This window comes from Sinocyclocheilus anshuiensis, unplaced genomic scaffold (assembly GCF_001515605.1).
Source record: "Sinocyclocheilus anshuiensis isolate Anshui unplaced genomic scaffold, SAMN03320099.WGS_v1.1 scaffold230, whole genome shotgun sequence".
Lineage (NCBI taxonomy): Eukaryota > Metazoa > Chordata > Actinopteri > Cypriniformes > Cyprinidae > Sinocyclocheilus > Sinocyclocheilus anshuiensis.
The window spans coordinates 164,723-186,403 of NW_015546034.1; the positions used below are offsets into that span (position 1 = coordinate 164,723).

The window sequence follows — 21,681 nt, forward strand, 5'->3', positions numbered from 1 at the left end:
ACCCAGAAAAATTAAAATGGAAAAAACAAAACAAAACTGAATTTGGGAAAAAATTCAAACAGATTTCATAGGACCCTACTGATAAAAACATTTACATTTTCTCAGTTCACTCAGTTTTGGTAGTTATGGCAAAAGGCTCTTTCTTGGACCTTGTGAACAGCTCAGAACAAATGTGATCGCTCACAGAGAAGTTGTTGCGCTGTTGAAGCAGTATTAGTAGTCTGGGATGGCTGTAGAGTTCATTCAGAGTGTTATGGATTTCTCTCGGTTTCTCTCTTCCATTCTATCTTTTTCATGCTGCTGTATCTGATGTCACTGTTGGTCTCTGCCGGTCCCAGTTTAGCAGAGCTTTATCTGGGTCTTCCTTGTAGGCTGTCCTCACTTACACCAATCTGTCTGGCCAAACAGTCTGTCTGCTCATAAATTAAACATCCCTCTCTGTTACCTACCCAGCATAGCCTTGGACGCTTCTCCAAAAGTCATCTGACTTCCATACGGGATACTGAAAACAACATTGGTCTAGTTAGTAGGTCTTTTTGTTCTTATATTACACACATCTATACATACACACCAGGCAACATTTGTCATCTCATTTAATTTAACTTCATGTACTAAAATAATCAAAACAAAAACTGAAATAAAATGTGTTTATTACACAGTATATATAGATGTATATGTACAAATACTGCACATGCCCAGCTGAGGAAGATACGACTAAAAAAAGTAAGTGAGGAAAAAGAGAAAGGGTGAAAAAAAAAGTTATCAAATCATAACATTTTTATTCTCCCCACTTTAGAGGAATCCTTAATAATCACTTTATAGTCGCTGTAACAGCGCTGGACAGGGATGAGGGAGCAGAATTATGCTGGAGGGTGTTTTTCATTTTTCCTTTTTGTTCACTCGCAACTTACTTGAAAGAGCTAAATCAAATCACGGATCCAGTGAAGGCAAACTAACTTCCTATCAGACGTTAGACAGAAATTCTATTAGCGAGGCCCCTCTAGATTAGCTCATCATGTGTGAGATACACTAGCATTGCAGCTGATTCTCCAAAGGATCTTATGCATCATCTGTCCTGAGTGTGCTGTTGTAAATGGGTTAACGTGGACCCTCTAGGGTGCTTCATTCAAAAGCCAAGTCCAGCACTAGTATGGATCTGTTTGAGATTTTCTGAAATGAGCTCAGCGATGGATGCACTCATTTTCAGACGGATCAGGCCAGCCAGGTGCGTGGGAGCAAAAGGTCCGGGCTTCATCTCACAGTTGAGACTTATTAATAGGTAATGAAAAATAAAAATGGGCTATTATACTAATCCTGTGGTCTGAACACAGTGCTGGAAAGAGGCTTGGCTAAATGGGTTCTGTGTCATGAGGACCAATATGTACTTAGTTTTTGTTTTTTTTCCCGAGAATTAAAGGGATAGTTCACACCAAAATTAAAAGTTGTGTCATCATTTATTTATTCGCCCTCTTCTTTTATGTTCAGCAGAAGAAATAATGCTCATTCAGGTTTGGAACAACTTGAGGGTGAGTAAATAATGACGGAATTTTCATTTTTGGGGGATACTGTCCCTTTAAGTGGAACACAAAAGATGATTACTGTTTTTTAAGAAGATTGGGGTCAAAAAATAACATTGGCCCCTACTATAAATATCTTTTTTTTGTGTTATGCCGAAGATAGAGTCAGGTTTGGGACAACATGAGAGTGAGTTCATTTATGGGTGAACTAGTTCTTTAAGTCTGCTGTATTGGAAGGCAGGTTGCTCCGAGACCTACGAAGCTCTACATAATATCAGTTTGGAAAGGGTCTCGACAGACTCCTCCAGAGATTAGGTGTTTAATTTAAGCTTGGAAGTTGAGTTCAAAATTTCCCCCTTCATGCACATTCTCATCCCACTGCGTCTTAAGTAACACGAAAGGCTCTTAATTTAGCAAGATGTTTTTTTGCTCTGAAATCTGGAAGAGGTTCAGTTGAGAGCCCAGGGCTTACTTTACAGTTTCCTGAGATAACCTTGCTGAAATAATTAATACACTTTTTAATCATGTACTTATTATGAAGTGTCTAATCATATCTTATTTTTTTCTCTTCATGAAGAGTCTAATCATATCTCATTTTAAATGTCTGCAGAAGTACCTAAACTACTGCAGGGTCATTCTGTGAAGTGGGTGCCTTTTCCTCAAAGTACTTTTCAAGATTTTTTACAGTCTGTTAGACAGATAATGTGTTTAAATGTTATTAAAGTTACATTGTGCCACCTCAAGCTAAATTAATACATTTATTCAACTGAGATGCATTAAACTGATCAAAGGTAACAGTAAAGACTTGTACATTGTTACACACATTTCAATATCAGATATATGCTGTTCTTTTCAACTTTCTATTTATCAAAGAAAATAATAATGTATCACAGTTTCCACAAAAATATTAAGCAGCACAACAGTTTTCAACATTGATAATAAGAAATGTTTCTTGGGCAGCAAATCTGCATATTACACTCTAAAAAATGCTGGGTTAAATAGAACCCAGTGCTGGGTAAAATAGGGACAAACCCAGCAATTGGGTTGTTTTGACCCAGCTGTTGGGTTACTAACCAGCATTTTTTAGAGTGTAGAATGATTTCTGAAGGATCATGTGACGCTGGAGACTGGAGAAATGGCTGCTAAAAATTCAGCTTTGCAATCACAGAAATAAACTATGGAGAAGTTATTTTAAATTGTATTCATTTTCATAAAATTATTGTCATTACTGTATGTTACCAAATAAATGCTGTCTAGGTGAGCATAAGCAATGAAAACATTGAAAAAATGTCTTACTGACCCTAAACTTGAGAAATTTGATGTAGTGTAATTTTGTATTGCTTTCAACGAAGTGAAAATGCTAGTGCTTAATAGAAAGAGAAAATTGAATTCTGATATTTCTACAGAAATCTTGTAATTTAAAATCATGCTAATATAAAGTTGATAATTAATTAGTAAAAGTTATTAAACTTGAAGAGCTCCTTTCTTAAAAGAATGTTGCTGTTATTATGAGATTTATAAAAAAAACTATTTTATGGAAAAGTCCATTACGTGAAGTCTTTTTAATAATACAGTATCACTTACATAATAGTGAGAGAATGAAGACAAAATACTACCTTTTATTTTCATTTTTTTTTTCATTGAAAAATCTGTTTATTTCTTTATTCTGAAAGATGCTATAAATGCGAGTGGAGACACGACACGACTGTGTTTTGGCATCAGCTATTCATTGTAGAAATTGCGGTATATCTTGTCAATTCGAAGCACAAATTGCACCTGTTTTGTAAAATCTCCCATCAGAGAGGCTAACAATACAGAAATAATTCCCTCTATATTCATTTAGACAACCTGTTTGTTTGAGTATTAAATGGATAGATGGGGAATCATAACGAAGCATATGTTTAGCCTAAAAACAGCCTCCAGCATCACCTGCCCTGTTAGCATACCATGGCATTTTTTCCTTATTCAGCTGCCATTAGTGCTGTTTTACACTGTGCTGTCTGTGTTGCTTGTCTGTCGGAGCACCTGTTCTGAGTGTGTTGTGATTTTTCTCATTAAGACAAGAGCAATAAGCCGCTGTCCACATTAAGCCTTATCAGAGCTCATTTGAATAAACAGCCCGTGTCCTTGACTGAAGCCGGGCCGGGACTGCTGCCGGTAATTATCCCGTTCCACGCCACCTTTGTCTCCCACCTGGCCCGGGTCACGTGGCCTCCCTTCCTTCATTAATTTATTTCCTCTGCCAGCCAACTTGATCAAATCCAGATTTTATGGTGATTGCGGCACTTAAAAAGCCATTTTTCAGCTGTCTTCCCTCATACCAGCTGTGAACGCAATCATTACTGATAGAAATACCTTGAGATGAAAAAGAAATAATGGTGAAGAAAGACCGAGAGGAGCTAATGAGGCATGCCAATGTTTCTTTTACGCCTCACAATGGCTCATTTGCATAATCACAATATCTGTTTTATTACTCAAACTGCAGGACAGAGTGGCTTCTTTCTTTCTTTCTTTCTTTCTTTCTTTCTTTCTTTTACATTCTTCCTTCATCCTCCCTTCTTTCCTTCTTTACATCCCTACTGTTTTATTCCTTTATTTTTCTGTCCTTTTTCTCACTTCCTTACTTATTCCTTTTTTATTCCCTTCATTCATTTTAAATTTTTTTCCCTTTGTTTTTACTTTTATTTTAATCCACTTCTTTTCTTATCTTTCCTTCCTTCCTCCTTCCCCTTTAGTTTCATTCTCTTCCTTCCTTTCATTCTTCCTTCATTCTCTATTTTTCCTTCTTTCGTTCCCTCCTAATTTTTCTTTCCTTTTCATTTCTATCCTTCCAGCCTTCCTTTCTTCCTTCGATTTTCTGTCCTTTTTTACTTCTTTCATTCCTTATTTCATTCATTTTTTTGTCCTTCCTCTTTTCCTTTCATTTTCATTCACTTCTTCTCTTTTTCTTCATTATTCCTCCTTTCCTTGTTTACTCCCCGTTTTCCTCATTTTCTTTTATATTCCATCCTTTTTTAATTTAACTAATTTATTCGTCTTTCTTTTACTTCTTTCATTTTTCAAAAATATTTATTTCTTTTATTTCTTCCATCTTCCTTCTTTTAATTTTCTACCTTCCTTCCTCTTTTCCTTTCACTTGCCTTTCACTTTTCTTGCACTTGCATCTCTCTTCTGTTCTTTCATTTTTTATTCATTCTTTCCTGTTTCTCTTTAACTTTCATTCCCTTCCTTTCTGTCCATTCTTCCTTGATCATCCCCTCTTTCCTTCATTACTTCCCTCTAGTTTTCCTCTCCTTTTCATTTCCATCCTTCCATTCTTGCTTCCATTCCCTGTCATTTTCTCCCTCCCTTAATTTCTCCCTGTATTCCCTCTTTCATTCATTTTCTATTTTTGCTGCTTTAATTTCTTTCTTGTTATGTTCATATAGTAATAGTTGTTTAGTATGATAAGATGAATAATTTGTAAGTAGTCCAGCAGCAACGAAACATCCCGTCCTGATGAGCTTTAATTGAGAAAGACAAGCATTACATTCATGTAAACCTTTTGGGGAATGCTGGCTCAAGGATAAATATGTTTCCATATTCATTTATGCTAATTTATGTATTTTATGTAAGACACACAAAGCTAAAAAATACCAGTAAACAATGACTGGATATGCCTTTTCACTTCTATGCACAAGTATTACCTTGGGTAACCCCAAAATTAACTGTGCTCAGTATGCAAGACTACCATGCTGCTTGCTTTGCACTATATACTATGATACAGAATGCAGCAGCATGATAAAACATTGTATGTATTCATGAGCAAATTTGCTCAGTGCATGAAATATATGCAAAAATAGTGTGTCATATGGCACTATGTTGTTCTGAATAGTTGTTTATTGCTTGAAATAAGATTAGTAACACCTGTTAAACCAAAAGAACCATTTTTATCTTTGTGTGCCTGTGATGTTGCAGCACTTTCACTGTATGCCGGAAGAGACCAGAACAGCACAGCAATTCTAGTCTGGTGTGTATCCGTGTGATGTAATAACAGCTACGTCGTTATCTGACTCACAAAATGTTGCGGCAAGTGTAAAGACAGCTGTTGAAAAAAACATAAATAAACCATAAATAGTTTACCTGTACTGCCATATGTCTGGAGTGTGTTTGTTAAAAGGTCTACCTGTATTTAGCGTTAGTATCTGTCTGGAGCAGGACAGATATCTAGCATGAAGCTGAAGTGTTTCTTTAATGTGACAAGCCAGGTGGGCCGTGATTTCCTGTGTACAAAGTTGCTGTGTACAAAGAGCTAGAGGCAACGCAAACATCTGCAGGCACTGGCTTGTTTACAGTAGGGATTAATGGACTGGGTTGGAACTAGAAGCTGCATGGAAGAGTCCCAGTGGGCCACTGTAGCCTGACTGTTCCTGTCACACAGCTGCCTAACCTTACCTGAGACAAGAGAGCATGGGTACAGATGTAGGCAGGAGAAACTGCTTTAAACACGTCAAGGGATGAAGTACTGGATGACTTCAAGTTTTATGGCTGTGGAGGTTGAAGGTAATTTTAAACTTACATATTGGCATATATAAAAACGGGTCGCATACTTTTATGCTTAAAGGAATAGTTCACCCAAAAACAAAAAAAATGTATCACCCTCAAGCCATCCAAGATGTAGATGAGTTTATTTTTTATCAGATTTGGAGAAATTTAGCATCACATCACTTGCTCACCAGTGGATCATCTGCAGTGAATGGGTGCCGTCAAAATGAGAGTCCAAACAGCTGAGAAAAACATCACAGTAATGTTTGTATGTTTGTAAAAAACAAATTCATAAACCATTACTTCCGGCTAAAATACGAGTCCTCTATCCACAATATCGCTTTATCTATTAAAAAAGTCTCTTGTCTGAATCAGGAGAGAAATATGCAAAGATCAAGCAAAGTTTACAAGTGAAAACAGCCCAAAACGGTTCTAAACAAATATGTTGGTGAATTTTGATGTGAGAGGACAACAGAGGATAAACTTGTTCACTGGAGGAAGCATTATTATATAGAGAGGACTTGTATTTTGTCCAGAAGCGACGGTTTAAAGTTAAAAGCATCTTAATGATTTCAATGATTTGTTTCAAGCATGCAGCTTTTTCGCTTCACAAGAAGTTAATTGATGGACTGGAGTCGTGTGGATTATTTACTATGTTTTATCAGCTGTTTGGACTGTCATTCTGACGGCACCCATCCATCCATCGGTGAGCAAGTGCTGTAATGCTAAATTTCTCCAAATCTATCCTGAAGAAGAAACTCTTTTACATCTTGGATGGCCTGAATGAGAGTAAATTTTCATTTTTGAACGAACTATTCTTTTAATGTGCTGTAACTCTTGTTTCTGCAATTGTTCACTATTTTTGGACATGCACGCAAACATTCAAACCCTGTAGAAGCTCTTTTGTGGAACATTCCCATGACATCCTTCATTCAACTGACCATCATTCGAGTCTTTCCCTCAGTGCCGTCTGGTCTGCTTGACTGGAGATCTGGTCTTGGGAAGCCATCCTGACAGTCTTACCTCCCCGTAACCCTATAGAGGGGGCTGCAACCTGTCTCTTCTCCTCTCACACCTGTCACACATCTGCAGAGGTGCAGTGACCCAGATTATAAGACCACGTTCCCTGTCAGTCGGCCCTTACCCTCGTGTGCCTGACGGCCTGTGTTGTTCTGCTGGTGGTAGATGGACACTTCTCTCTGGAAGACTGGACGTGTGTGCTAGTTGTCACCATCTTGTAACCTCCTGGAACACTCTACTGGTCTCATAATATAGAAATGATTTATTTAACTTCAGGAAGTCAGGTTTTGTCAAACATTTATGCACTCTTTTGGGGAACAGAAATTTTTTATGGCCATATGAAAATGGTCTAGCTGTTACCGCACATGCTTCAGTAATGTATTATGTTTGGACTTTGGTGCTCATACGAGAAACATTGGTTAATATTCTGGCCTGTTTTTTTTTTGCAGTCCAGTGTTGTATGTTGTATAATCTGTGATTTTGATAGATAAAACAAAACAAAAACAGTCTATCTTAATTATTTACATTTCCCTGATAATATAATAATTAGTAATATGCCTTTACATTTGTAAAAATTTAATGTAATAAACATGTATTTCATGTAGTTTTATATTAGTCAATCGATAAAAAAACGTATTAATTGCACATTTCTGTAATTAATTGAGATTCACTGCACCTAACATTAAAATCTGAGATCATAACTATATTTTCACACTGAATCTGCATTAATGTAGAAGCAACATAACTATGGTGTATTTTAAATATTTGTTAAATGTTGTATTTTTACTAGGTACTATGAATGAAGGTAAATATCACCAACAGTACTGATACTGATGCCTCTTCAATAATCTATTTGGATTTTTTCTGATGATAAAATTTGAAATTTATAGCCATTAGACATTACAGTAAAATTAAAAAAGGCATAATTTTAGACATTTTTTAGGCCTGAATAAAGAACATACGTATTATAACTTTTAATTTAAGTGAACTTAAAACAATCTTCAAATATAAACCTTTTAGAATAATAAATACATTTAATTTAATAAATTTAGCTGTGTCTTCAGTATATTGTGTTATATATTAATATAGTGATTATTCGGTCTCTTTCCATATTTGTTCTTTCTGAGTGAGAGCTGTGTAAAACTTTCTCATTGTGTTCATGACTGTGGGCAGAATGGAATGTACCACCTTTATAAATATTGAAACTCCCACCAAATATTATAGCTGTAGGAGTTCTGTCTTTTCTGAAAGAACCCTTAACAAGCCTTTAATATTTGCCTTGGCTTGTTTCAATTTAGTGGTGAGGCATTAGTATAGTTCAGGCATGAGGATGAAACAATGGCAGAGAGGGCGAGAGAACTCGAAATGACTTTACAAAGAGAAAAGAAGAGTTCATTAGGACCACATCTTTTACAACTCCCACAAAATTAATCACACACACAATTTATTATATATTATTATATATCATATTAATTACTGCCCCGAGGGCTGAGGAGAGTGAGAGTATCAGAGAAAAGAGAATGTGGCCAGCAGGCTTGATCAGGTAGCAGATGCTTGGAGACCCTTCAGAGCCGAAGGACATAAAAAGACCTCTCTCTCAGTTTCGTCCTTGTGTTGGCCAATTTCTTACAGCTTTGTTCATTTTTCAGTGGCTCTTTCAAACGTTTGCAAATTGTCTTCTGGAAGCTGTCCACTCCACAGCTTTTAATGATTACTGACAGGCTGTGCTTGCCTAATTGTCCCATTCCATTAGATATAATGTATGACATAAAATAGCCAAATTGATTAAACAATTAGTTCATTTATTTATCTATGTATGTATGTTTGCATTGTTATTTTATTTTATTTTTTTATATTTATTTTTTTATTTATTTTTCTGCAGTGGGAAGTTAATATTAAAGGGGTCCTATTATGCTCTTTTACAAAGTCTTGATTTTGTTTTGGGGGAGTACTAGAACAGGCTCTCATACTAGGTTGTTCGAAAAAGAAAAAGTGAAAAAGCATAATAGGACCCCTTTAAGTATTGCCTTTTAGGCATTGTCGTGAGAGAACACTTTTGGATGAATTGATTCAGCTTTGTCTATGATTCACTTCTTAAAATGATTTGGTTCATTCTAAAATAAATAAGTGTTTTGAATGAGTTGTTTGAGTGAATGATTCACTGACTCAAAAACTCACTCGTCACCACTTGGCGTATCGATTCTGCTGAAAAATCTGTCTTTTTCAAAATCAAATCTTTTTATGTGGACAATGAATCAGTAAAAATACTGACACAAATTTTAGAGACTGCTGAAAATAATGACACTTGAATTTCAGTGTGACAGATATTCATTTAATAAGCAGTCTATGATTCAGTTCAGTAAAGTATGTGGCTAATTTAAACGAATCTTTCTGAACTACTGTTCAGGAATTGGGCTACATTGGTTGGAATGTATTGTTTTGATTCAGAACCAGATTAGTGGACATTCACACAGAAAGCATTTTACATTCCTGCATTTTTATTGATTTTCTATTCGTATTCGACTGTTACAACACCGTATTCTAAAAATGCAGCACTCAAATTTAGTTTTTCATTCTTCTGCCAAGAATCTCACATTTTTAAATGTTAAAATGCATTCTGTGTGAATGGCCTCTCATACAAGTTGCTTAATTGCTTTTGAATTGGACAGTGGTTAAATTTGTTGCTGGCAGTCAGTGGGGATAACGCAACAAAGACGGTATAGTTCAGTATAGTCTTTTTATTGAATCACATTCAATACACACAGCAAACTCTCAAGTAATCAAGTAAAATATGACTTCTTTTGTTGTGGTGTTAAAGATGCAGCAGTGCAGGAAACATATATAATTTATCCGTGTCACTGGCGTCATGGAATTTAAGTTTGTATGTATGTTTCAAATTCACCTTTGACGTTTTTCTTTTTCTGCATCGTGCCGCAAACTCACCTTCCTCTCAGGAGTGGGGATGATCGATTGGTCACTGGTGTTGGACGGGAGGGGTAGGGGTACGGTGGTGCGTGTGCATCTGTCACTCTGAGTCATCCCAGCCTGCCCACATGGGATTCACACGCATAAACACACACACACACACACACACACACACACACACACACTGCTCGATGCAGCCACTCGCCTACTCAAACTTCATAGCATCAGAGCCCTCTCCGCAGGGCTGCTGACGGAGAGTGTAATTTATCACTGTGCTTAAAGTTGTCTCTGTTTTGCGTGAGATTCTGGCCATATTTTCACCATGTAAAGCTGGGGCCCACACTGCAGAAAGCTGCATACTTACAGTAACTGTGTTTGACTCTGCAGTAAGTTATTGAGGCATAAATAACACTTTTTTTATTTTTTATTCAGTATCTTGATATTTATGCATTTACTCTGAAATGCTTTTTCACCATCATTTGTTACAAATTACATTGCAAATATTTAATGAAATCAGTACAAATTTAGTTAAAATAGTCATTGTTTCTACACAGTTTTTCAGTAAATATTTCAGTTTTTTTTAAATATGCACCAATCAGATCCAGAATTAACATTTTATGAATTAACATTTTTTTAATTAACATTTTATATGAATTTTTATGACAATTCAGTGGTGAGTAATTCGAGAAAATCTATACCATTTACATTAATATTGTTCTGTATAAAGTTATAATGGCAAGTAGCTCAGCAAAACCATCATGTGGCGTTCATTTTGGACCCTATGCACCAATGTAACACTATAAAATAATTAATAACAGCATTTTAAAACATTGAAAATTTGGTGTAGAGACAATTTTCAGTAATTGCAAGTAAATTTCACAATTAATTACTAAGAAATAGAAAAGAATCTCATTGAATTAATTGTGAAATATTTAAGTAGAAAAATTAACAATTATTTTATTCTAAAAGATTTATTCTCCAATAATCGTTGAAAAATAATTTTTACAGTGTACTTCACTACAGTGTACTAAATCAGTTTTGAATTGATTCATAGAAACAGACAGTTTGAACTGATTTACGCAAATGAATCAAACTTACCCTAATATCGTTTTTGCTACTGACATTTAAATCAAAGACGTTATTAAAATGTCTCATAAAAAATTTGATATTTGATGTACATCACCCTGCCTTACTCTTCTTTTTCTTTTTTTTCTTACATTCTCTCATATGCCCTCTCTGCAACTGCGGTACGGAGTGCCGGTCCTCACCCATATCCACTCAGCTCATTGTTCAGCGGGTAGCCGATTCATCACTACTAAATAAAATAAGGAAGGGGAGAGAAAAGCGCATACGCCAGCACCAGAAAGCAATCTGTCATCCTCCAGCATCTCCTCTCACTCCTTCAGCTCTGCTAAGCTCCTCTCTTTCAGCTGGAGCCCTTAAATTCAGCCTCACTCCTTTGAAGTGTGTTGCTAAAGGCCGAGCGTTTCCATACGGTGCTGTTTGAGAGCCCTGAACTGGTCTTTCTTAGAGGCTGTGAGTATGAGCTCAGTTCAGGCCCATTTAATAGTGGATTGGAAAGAAACAGGGTCTGTGCTTAATCTGCTTAAGCCTAGTCTCATTTTCCTGCGCTAGGCACACAACTTACATCATCACTTATGTGCCTTTTCCAGCCTTTCCTGCGTGTATCCTAGTGATTTAGTGCCCTTGGATTTGACCTCTTGATCTTTATCATCCTCATCTTCACCCCGCACCCCTGCCAGAAATAGGATCAGAACAGAGAATAAGATCAGGACATGTTGCAAGCCAGACTCGAACTAGAGCTGACACCAACCGACAAGTTGTAAGTTTTACCACTGCTTAATAAATTTGAAGTCAGTTTGAAGGAAACTTCCTCACTCAGTCTATTCCAAAGATAATTAAATAATTGAATTTAATTAGCATTTATTTGCTTAAAAAAGATTGCTAATTTGCATTATATTCCCTATATTTTAGTCAAGTGATTTGTATAGTGCTTTTCAGAAGGCATAAATTGTTTCAAAGCAGCTTTACGGGAAGTTATTTTGTATCAAATTCATGCTGTAAAGTCAAATTTTTATTTATTTTAAAAAGATAGCTAATTTACCTTTTATTCTCTCTATTTTTAGTCAAGTTAGGTCATTTGTACAGCACTTTTGAGAATACATATTGTTTCAAAGACTCTTGACAGGAAGTTATATTGAATCAAACCATACTATAGTCCCTACTGAACAGTTTGAAAATCATGCCACAGTGCATTTGCTTTTATATCAATATATTAGACAAAATATGAAACTCAGATCAGTTTTCAAGAGCATTATGCTATGCACATACATACAGTTAGACGAACCACAGATTGATTGATTGGTTATTTATTTATAATGTTTTAGCGCCCATGTTTTAGTAATGTTTTGTTACTTTGAGAGTTGCTGGAATTAATTTTGTTGTTTTTTACACGATAACAATAGGGTGACTTGTCTACTACAGCATGTAACATTTTGTTTGGCTATTTATTTTCAAGATACAAAGTGAGAGAGTTGAAATTGAAGTTGAAGCAAGGGCAGGCAGGTCGGAACACATGAGTGCAGAGCTCTTTGAGGATGTACTGAGAGGAAACCAGGCCAGGCTTAAGAGCTGCAGAGACTAGCAGCAAATCTGCCCTGAGACTGAACTGACAATCACGTAGTGCTGCCACGGGGCTTTTGGGAACAGAGAAGAGAGCTGAGACTCCAGAGCTTTGCTTTGTTTGTGTGTGAATGTTTAAATATGTTTATATATGTGTGTGACCCTGTGTGTTAGTGTTTGAGTGGAAATGAGAAAGCCATTTGAAGCTTGTTAAGGATTGGGGTGTAATGTTTTATGTAGTCCATTTTGAGGGCATAATCTGTCTACGAGCTGACTCTAGGTAAAGACCCGAAGGACCATTTCATAACGCTAAGAGACATAAAGTGGGTGCTTGAAAAGATTGGAAATGTTTGAAGGAGAGGGAGATAAAGAAGAAAAAAAGCATTATATAATCCCCTTCCACATATTTAGCCCAATCAAAGGGGCTTTAGTGTTCTTTGTTCCTCGGACCTAATGCAGATGCTTTGTGTATTAGTTATGAAACACATCTATTTATTTTCCGCTAGTCTCAGGGGAGTCCTGCACTTAGCGATTTGTTTGTGATTATTTCCGTTTGTTTGTCTCTGCCTTTTTTCAGAGGAGAGTAGCTGCGGGTTAGAGCCACACGCACAGGTTTATGTGATGGCTCGCTGCAGCACAGGGGGCAGCAAATGTGTTGCTGCATGAGGAATCACAGCAGGTTGCTATAGATTTCTGTCATTACACACCCTGCGTCCAAATATGCAAAAAGGAATATGTCAAATAGGACATTAGAATGCTCAGAATTCATGATATAGTAGGTGAACACTGCATCTGTGAGCTTGAGGGATTCTAAAGTGTGCAACCAATTGACACTTTGCTGTTCGAATAAGCCATGGAAAATGAGGAACTGCAGTAGTAAAAAAAAGTTTTTTTTGCGGTTTCTGCTGGTACACCATGGTCAAAGTGTGCATTCACAGATTTAAAGACAATGTGGCATATTATAATATATCTGTTTTATTTTATTTTATTTTATTTTATTTTATTTTATTCTTTTTATTTATCTTGTTAGAGCCCTAGTTGTTTTTTGTTTTGTTTTTTTGTTCTTTCTTACATATTTTTCTTTATATTTATCTTTTATTTTATTTTATTTTATTTTATTTTATTCTTTTTATTTATCTTGTTAGAGCCCTAGTTGTTTTTTGTTTTGTTTTTTTGTTCTTTCTTACATATTTTTCTTTATATTTATCTTGTCACAGCCCTAGTTTTTGTTTTGTTTTGTGTTTTGTGTTTTGCGTTTTGTTTTGTTTTGGCGCAGCCCTACTTATTTAGATTTATTCTTAAAACATCTATAATCTACCAACATTTTAGAATCATTAAAATAAGTTAAAAATGAAATGAACCAGCCAAAAAACATCAACACATGTTGTCCTGCATTATTTCCTACTGAAAAAAGTAAGTTATTTAGCTTTGCCTACTAGGATATTAAACAATTCCTATTGAATTTTATGTTTGATACTCTAACTAGGACCATATGTGCTTTGACAATGACCAAAGATGCTTGAGGATTTACCGTACAGTGCCAGTGTATTAGTTGCAGTAAGGTATGGAGAGACTGATAAACGATCACAAACCCTACAGAAAATCACAAAGCACAGCTTCCCAAGCTGAGTGTGGCATTCCTGCATTGTTAGCAGATAGAACTGATTTCCACACAGTGAGATTTTGCAGCTTTTCTGCACTGTTGTCTTTTTTTGTTGCTTTGCTGAAGAACAATGCTGATCTGTTATGTGTGTGGTCTGCGTGTGTGTATAAGCCCGGTTTTGGATGATGATGATGATGATATTATGGGTTTGTTTTCGGGCCCAGTTGGCAATGGTGGAAGCATTAAGAACGGATAAAGCTTTGATCATCGGTGAGGTGTGTCTTGTGTGTTCGGGTCCAGATGGTTGCTTGCGGGCAAAGGTGCAGTCTCGCTGTTTGTTCCACTTTAGTTCTGCAGTTTCTCTACATCTCGCTCTATATGATGAGTGCTAGTCATGCCCGGGGCAAGTGAACTCCAAACAACTCTGATCCGCAGCGTGTACTGCATGTTCGGTCTCGGTAATTCATAGCTTCATATCTCTGCAGCAATCTCCCCCTCTGCGCTCCACACACGCTCTTATTCTTACGCACTTCTCCATATCTCTCTCTCTCGCTCTATCTTCCCCCCTCCCTTTCCTTCTCTCCATCTCTCTTCCTCATGTGCGATCGCACCTCTCTCTTCCAGACAGTTTGTGTCCTCACATCTCTGTTTCTTGCTGTCTTCTGCTCCATCCTTCCTCCTCTCCGTCTTCCCCGTTACCTCTCGTTCTACCGGGAGCCGGCGGTCTGAAACTCTGCCGGAGCCGGGACGGCCACTGGAAGTGCTGGGTTCCTGGTCTGCCGAAAGGATTAAGCGGAGTGGACAGCTGGCAGATGATCAGAGTGAGAGCGGCAGCCAGGACTGGCTCGTATTTATTTAGAGAATTGGAAGATTGTGCAGATATTGGCCGAGCGCTGCGGGACGGGGCCAGGAAGCCTCTGGGCTGTTTTGTGTAATGTGAAAACCTGCCCCGAGGGTGAGTGAGAGCCGAAGTGTGTCATCTTTTCGATGTTAAATTACTTAAGCTTCCCAGCTTCCTGTGCAGAGTCAACTAAGAAAGTAATTTTCCCCCAAAAAAGTGGAGATTTTGTCTATGTGGTGTGTTCAGTGTTGTTTTGTTTGCATGGGTGTCCTGAAAAGCCAGACTAATGGAGTTTGGGATGGAATGGGACCTTCTTGTTAGTTCTGAACAATGGAAACGTGTAAAACCTGTCATTTTTGCGATGCCGTTGCATGACTCTTCAGTATTGCAATTGCAGTTTTGTAATATATTGTTTTTTGCTAGTTCTGCTGGGTAGTATTTGTCCATTCTGCTTTGGTGATGGTCTAGCAGGTGGACCACCATGAGGTTCACCACCAAAAAATAGTGGTCAGTCACCATGGTCTTTCGGGTGAAGCTAGAAAGCCAATGACGTCTTACTGGTGAAGCTAGTTAAAAAGTTTGTATCTCAACATGGGTAACATCATCCAAAACACAACATGCTGGTATATTCAACAGGAATGGCAGTGGTTTCTCTGGAAAATTTGGGCTGTTTATGAGATTTTTCTGTTAATGGGCACTTAACAGTTGAATTTCACCTACGTTCACCAATTGACTTAACCCCTCTGCTCTCTTGACCACAGGTCCTTTGGCATCTCGACATCTTCCGCCGAAGCTTCCGGCAACTGAATACCCACAAGTGCATGGAGGACTCGTGCATCTTCTGCGCTCTGAAGGTGAGTGTTACCAGGTGCTTTCTAAAAAAGGCCCAGTTGTGCATGCCAGTTCAAGAGGTGCTACCTTCTCAGAAAAGTAGCTTGAGGCTACAGGAATCTCCTAGTGTGCCCAGGCTGCTCTTCTAATGATCCAGCAAGGTGAGGGTAGAGGCTGCTTAGACTAATTGACTTCCTCGCTGACCTTACTGTAGCACAGGAACAGAATGAAAATGAGATTCTCATCATCAAAATCTCTCTGTTGCTCTTTTTCGAGGAAGTCTTTTTAATTTCCTGCCTGGAGGCTGATAGAGATGGGAGAGGAAGGAGGAGGAGAGGGAGATATATGCTAGGAAAAGCAACTCGGGTCTCTTTTTAAATAACAAGCAAAGGGCTCTCACTCAAACAATATCCTGTTCTCTAGTCGCCCTCAGGCTAAAAGTAGCTGTGCTATTTATAGGTGTCACATACCAGTAAGAAGTCACAAAACTGACATATTTCTTTAAGAGGCTCCTTGTTTTGTGTTAAAAGAAATCTTTGCCATCAGATTTGTACTTGGCCATTTGTTTCCAAAAATACCAACGCTTCTTGTTGGCTGTTTTTGCCTGAGAGAAAAGGAGAGGTACAAATAGCCTGATAGACTGAGCGGTCTTTTTCTTTCTCTACTTTGTGTCTGGTCTATTCTTGTTCTGGTGTTGGGTGATTTACCTCTTTATTTTATGTCCAGGCGTCTTGCTCTCTCTGAACTGAATGCTTGGTTCTTCTGCTGATGAATAGGTCCTGCACCTTCCGCTGTTTCCACAGCTACCTGTTACCTTGGCTACTCTGTGCTCTGATTGCCCATTTTCACGCCCATGTGATGCCATAAAGGCAGTCTGTGCCTCTTGGTGTTGGTTTCCTTGGAGTTGGTCATCTTTAGTCATGAGATTCTGCATTGGTGGCCTGTTGGCTCTGTGGAATTGAGTCAAATTTAGATAAATTAATGCTGCTTCCTCTATGAGGATAGAGGAACTGTATGGTCCTGAGTCTTTAATGTTTATGTCTTTGGGTCTGGTTAATGGATGGATGAATAAATAAGAAAGTAGGTATTTAAGTAGGTAGATGATAAAAAGAGAGATAGGAGTCCTGATGACCTTGTCTGGGTTTGTTTTGCAGTTTTAAAGATGACCAACCAGAAGAAGTATCTCAGTGACCTGTTTAATTAGATAGATGATAGATAGATAGATAGATAGATAGGTGGATAGGTGGATAGACGCATGGATGAATGGATAAATGGATGGATAGATAGAATCTCATTGCTGTGTGTTCTTGTCCAGTTTTCTCTGGGCTATTTTGTTGATGTGAAACACAAATAAGCTTGTGTGAAATCCATCACAGTGATTGAAATGTGCTCTCTCTCTCTCTCTCTCTCTCTCTCTCTCTCTCTGTAAATGAAGTGTGTGTGAAGTGCTGAGGCATCAGAAAGCACACTGCTGTGGTGACACAAAGCCGTATCATGGGAATGCTTTCACATATTTGCCAGGATTTATGAGTGTTCACCAGGAACTGTTATCCCTGGCCTTCTCCTGCTCTTCCATTCTTTCATCACTCACACTCTCGCAGTTTCTCTCTCGCTCTTGTTTTCTCACTGTATTAAACCTGTTGTTAAATTTAGCTCCATTCCTATTCACTGTTAAACCATTTGGGACTAAAAGCAAATGATATCATCCAGGTAATGTATTCAGAACAAAACAGAAAGAGACCTTTAATTTTAATCATGTCCAAATGAACAAGCTTTAAGCCTCCATTATGTTTCGAAAGGAAAAAGGAATGACTGTGGTTCTCAAAAGAATTTGTATCGCAGTACCTGAAATGACAAATGTTGTTGAGTTGACTGCATAATTTTTCAGTACGGCATTGGTCTTTACTCTTACAAACATGATGGCATGCTTCTGTTAAGGCCTTGTGATGAAGCTTTGCTCTGTGGTAAAGCTTAATGCCTGACTCTGAGGTGGATTCCTGTCCCTCAGGTCTTTCCCTGAGCTCTTTTCCTGCCAAACCCTCTGCACACCGGTGGCATGTGATCTCATGTGGCTCTGGCTGTCCCCCGCTATAGCCTTGACTGGCATGCGTTACGTCACCTTTCTCATTTCTAATGGAGAAACGTTAGTTTCGGCCCATTGGTTCTGAGAGTTCCTCACGCGTGCCGCCCGCCAGCCGCCTGCTTGCCAGCCATGTTATTGAAATTTAATGATCTAACGCTACTAATGAGTGCTGAAATATGCCCTCGCCACACCGTTCCTTTCTGGATACCGCTGAATTCTTCAAATGTGTTTATTTGAAAGTGTTCTCACTGTGGGGAATATCATGTTCATTTACTGAGGTGCATATTAGCTGAGGGGTACGAAGATGAAAAAATCATTGATTGTTTGCAGAAGTATGCATAAGTAACACTTGGCCAATATTATTTACTGATCGCCTTCTTTGATTTCAGTGCGTTTTCAACCTAACAACTACTTCAGTTGTATTAATTATTGGTATTTTATCTTTTTCTGAGTGACATTTTGATATATACTACTGTTCAAAGGTTTGGGGTTGGTTAGTTTTTTATGTTTTTGAAAGCAGTCTCTGTATCTATTTGATGTAAATATACTTTTTTCTATGTTTCTATTTGAATATATGTTAAAATGTCACTTATTCCTGTGATGGCAAAGCTAGGACACATAATCCTTCAGAAATCATTCTAATATGCTGATTTGATGCTCAAGAAACATTTCTTATTATTAGCAATGTTGAAAATAGTTGTGCTGCTTAATGTTTCTTTGGAAACTGATACATTATTTGATGAATAGGAAGTTCAAAAGAACAGAATTTATTTTAAATCATTTGTAACTTTAAAAAATGTATTTTCTATCACATTTAATAAATTTAATGTCTCCTTGCTGAATACCATAAACTTAAATCTCATTTCAGTTGCTATAGGATTTACTCTTCAAATGATTTTTGTACATATTTTAAATCGTAATGTTGTTTATATTGCAGTTAACACTTTCTAACCATTTTCTAAAAAAAATCTATAATGTATTTATTTATTAATTTCTTGTTTGATTTAACAGTAAAATATTATGTGAAATGATTTGTGCATTACCCAGTAACAGTTATAAATTAAGACAATATTATTTAATCAATGAATTATTATTAAATATTTAAAAACAAAGTGATGGCCGTATTATGAATTTAAAACTCATGTGTTGCACATTTAGGGGCCTAAAAAGAGAATATGAATCGACAGACAAATTCACTGTGGTTTATATAGTTGAATGCAGTGTTCCTGTGCTAGCTAAATAATTTGAATGGACTGACCATATTTTTAAGCCTACAATGTTTGTCAACAGAGATGCTGCATGTCACAGAGGCCAAAAGTGTGACATTGGGTGGCAAGGGCCCACATTACTGCCACTTCACGGGGTGTGATAGTGCCTTGAGGTTGGTGACCTCTACCGACTATCAGGAACTGCAGTGCTGGAGGCAACAAATACACACACATACATTCACACAAACAAAATAAATGCAAAGTCACAGTCACTCACACAAGCCGCCACCTCTATTACGATGATGTTTCCTATTATAGAAGCTCCAGTGACACCTCTATGTTTGTGCCGTTTTATGTAGTGAGAGCCAGCGATTGAGTTAAACCCAATTGCAAACTCATAATCAGCATGAGATTCAATCCCTCTGCAATTTGAAAACTGAGCCTGGGGAGTGTTTAATATTAATATATTTATGTGCGTCACAAGATTGCTGCTCCTGTGAGGGTGTGTGTGCATGTGTGTACTCATTGCCCTTGTGAGTTTTGAGCAGTGCAGATGATATGTGTCACTGCTGAGGACTGTGTCTTGTGTCTTTGAGTGGAGGTTAATGTCTCATTTCACAGGCTACGCCTCAGGGCTCACAGCTGACAACACAATCTCTGGTGGTTTGTGTGTGTATGTGTATCTATGCATATGACTGGACTTGCATGTTTTGAGTATAGCCAGACCGGTTGGGTTCCATGTCCTTGTTTGAGCTGAGAAGGACTTTACATCACTGCCACACTGCTATTACACACATGGATCACTCAACCCTCAAATGGGATTCCCAGTTCTACACGCTCTGTAATATAATACAGTATAAAGGCTCAAGGCGGTTTGTGGCTGAACCTGGGGAAGTTTAGCTATATGAATGTCCTTATTGGGAAGGTCAGAGTGGTTTATATGTGTCAGTTTTGGTTAGCTAGCTATTTGGCCCATAAAAAACATCCATTGTGTCCCAAATCAAATACTTCTCTACAGTATATTGTATACAAAAAAATGGTACACTAAAAGAGTATGACCATATCAACATGGCGGATATAGTACATCCTAACTTTTTCAATGGTTTCCAAGTAAGTTCAATATTCAAATGTAGTACCCACTTAGACGTGATTTCGGACATGCCAACAGGCTTTGTAGTGAAGCTGGTTGACTGGGGTAATTTTGCTTGTTAAGCTGGTCTGGGAGTTAACTAATCACTGGATTTGTGAAGATTTTTCAGTTCAATTGCATCATGTCTTTCAAAGAAACTCAGGAGTTTTGTTTGAGGCAAGTATCAGGTTAACTAGAGCATGAGACACTTTGTTTTTGATTTATTTTTGTAAAATATTCAATATGTCCCTGCTGAGAAAAGTACCTGGTTTACTTGTCTCCACTCTTGGTTAGGTTGGTCTGTTGGCTGATTTTAGAGGGGTTTTGGGCACTCTTTAGCTAGCTATACAAGCTGAAGACCAGCTTGGCCAGGACGATAAAAGCCCAGATAAACCAAACCATCATCAAAGAATTAGTGACAACTAGGGGTGCTTCGATCAGGGTTTTTAAGGCCGATCACCGATCGCAATCACTGAAAGCAGTATCTACCGATACCGATCTTTTTAAAGCCTTCTTTTTATCATTTGTAACTATTTATAGTGATACAATCAGGATTTTTAGACATTTATTCAGGGCCTGAATTTCATTTTTGAAAATGGAAGGAATTCCCCTCTTAGGTGACTCTTGTGAGAGGGGAAGCAGCACGGACTGTGCTTTCACACAGGAGTCCACTACTGATCCGTGGCTGTTTACCACAAACACAACATTTATCCAATATTTTGATTTCAAATCCAAACATTGTCACTGAAAATGCATTTTGAAATTTCTGAAAATGATTCTAAGAGTTGGTGGAAGGCCACAAAAAATGTCTCCACACCTTTTTTTATTGATTCCAAATCATCACCAGCAGCAAGCAATGCTTTCACTTCATTCATCCTACGTGTGCACACACCAAGTTTTCCCCTACGCATAGAACTGAGGGATGCAATGCTTTGTTCAATCTCAACACTTTCATTTTGGGACATTTCATCAGCCATGCTTGACACAAACAAACACTATCAAGTATCCAGATCTCCATAGAATCTATAGGCCATAGTATGCACACGGGCATCAACTTCTTGTCTCATGCATTGATCGAAGCCAAAATTCTCAACCACAGCTTCTTAGAAATAAACCCATCAGTTACTCACGAATTGGATGAGTTTCAGAATCCTTTAAGCTGCTGATACCTTCCACAGATAGCTTGGTCACTCAAAACGTAGGCCTTGAATGGGCGTAGTGTCCGTGACGTCACCCGTAGGTTACTGAAGAGGCTTTTGAAGCCTAAAGTGGGCAGAGCCGGCCGGCGCCATCTTGGCAGCGCGTCACTCCCGGATAATCGAAAATGGGCAAAAAGGCGGGAGCTGGTTGCTGAAGC

The 21,681-nt window shown here is 37.8% G+C and overlaps 1 protein-coding gene across 7 annotated transcripts in view; it reads left to right on the forward strand.

The window, feature by feature from the left end:
• usp54b (ubiquitin specific peptidase 54b) overlaps nt 1-21,681 on the forward strand; it is a 127,458-nt gene that overhangs the window by 54,258 nt on the left and 51,519 nt on the right. For 6 of the 7 annotated variants that reach the window (XM_016499915.1, XM_016499919.1, XM_016499912.1 and 3 more), the window contains exon 3: nt 15,835-15,927. In XM_016499915.1, the coding sequence (XP_016355401.1) occupies nt 15,835-15,927 (93 nt within the window). Of the gene's footprint in view, nt 1-14,746; nt 15,188-15,834; nt 15,928-21,681 lie in introns of those variants that run through there. The other variant, XM_016499918.1, reaches the window with a different exon arrangement.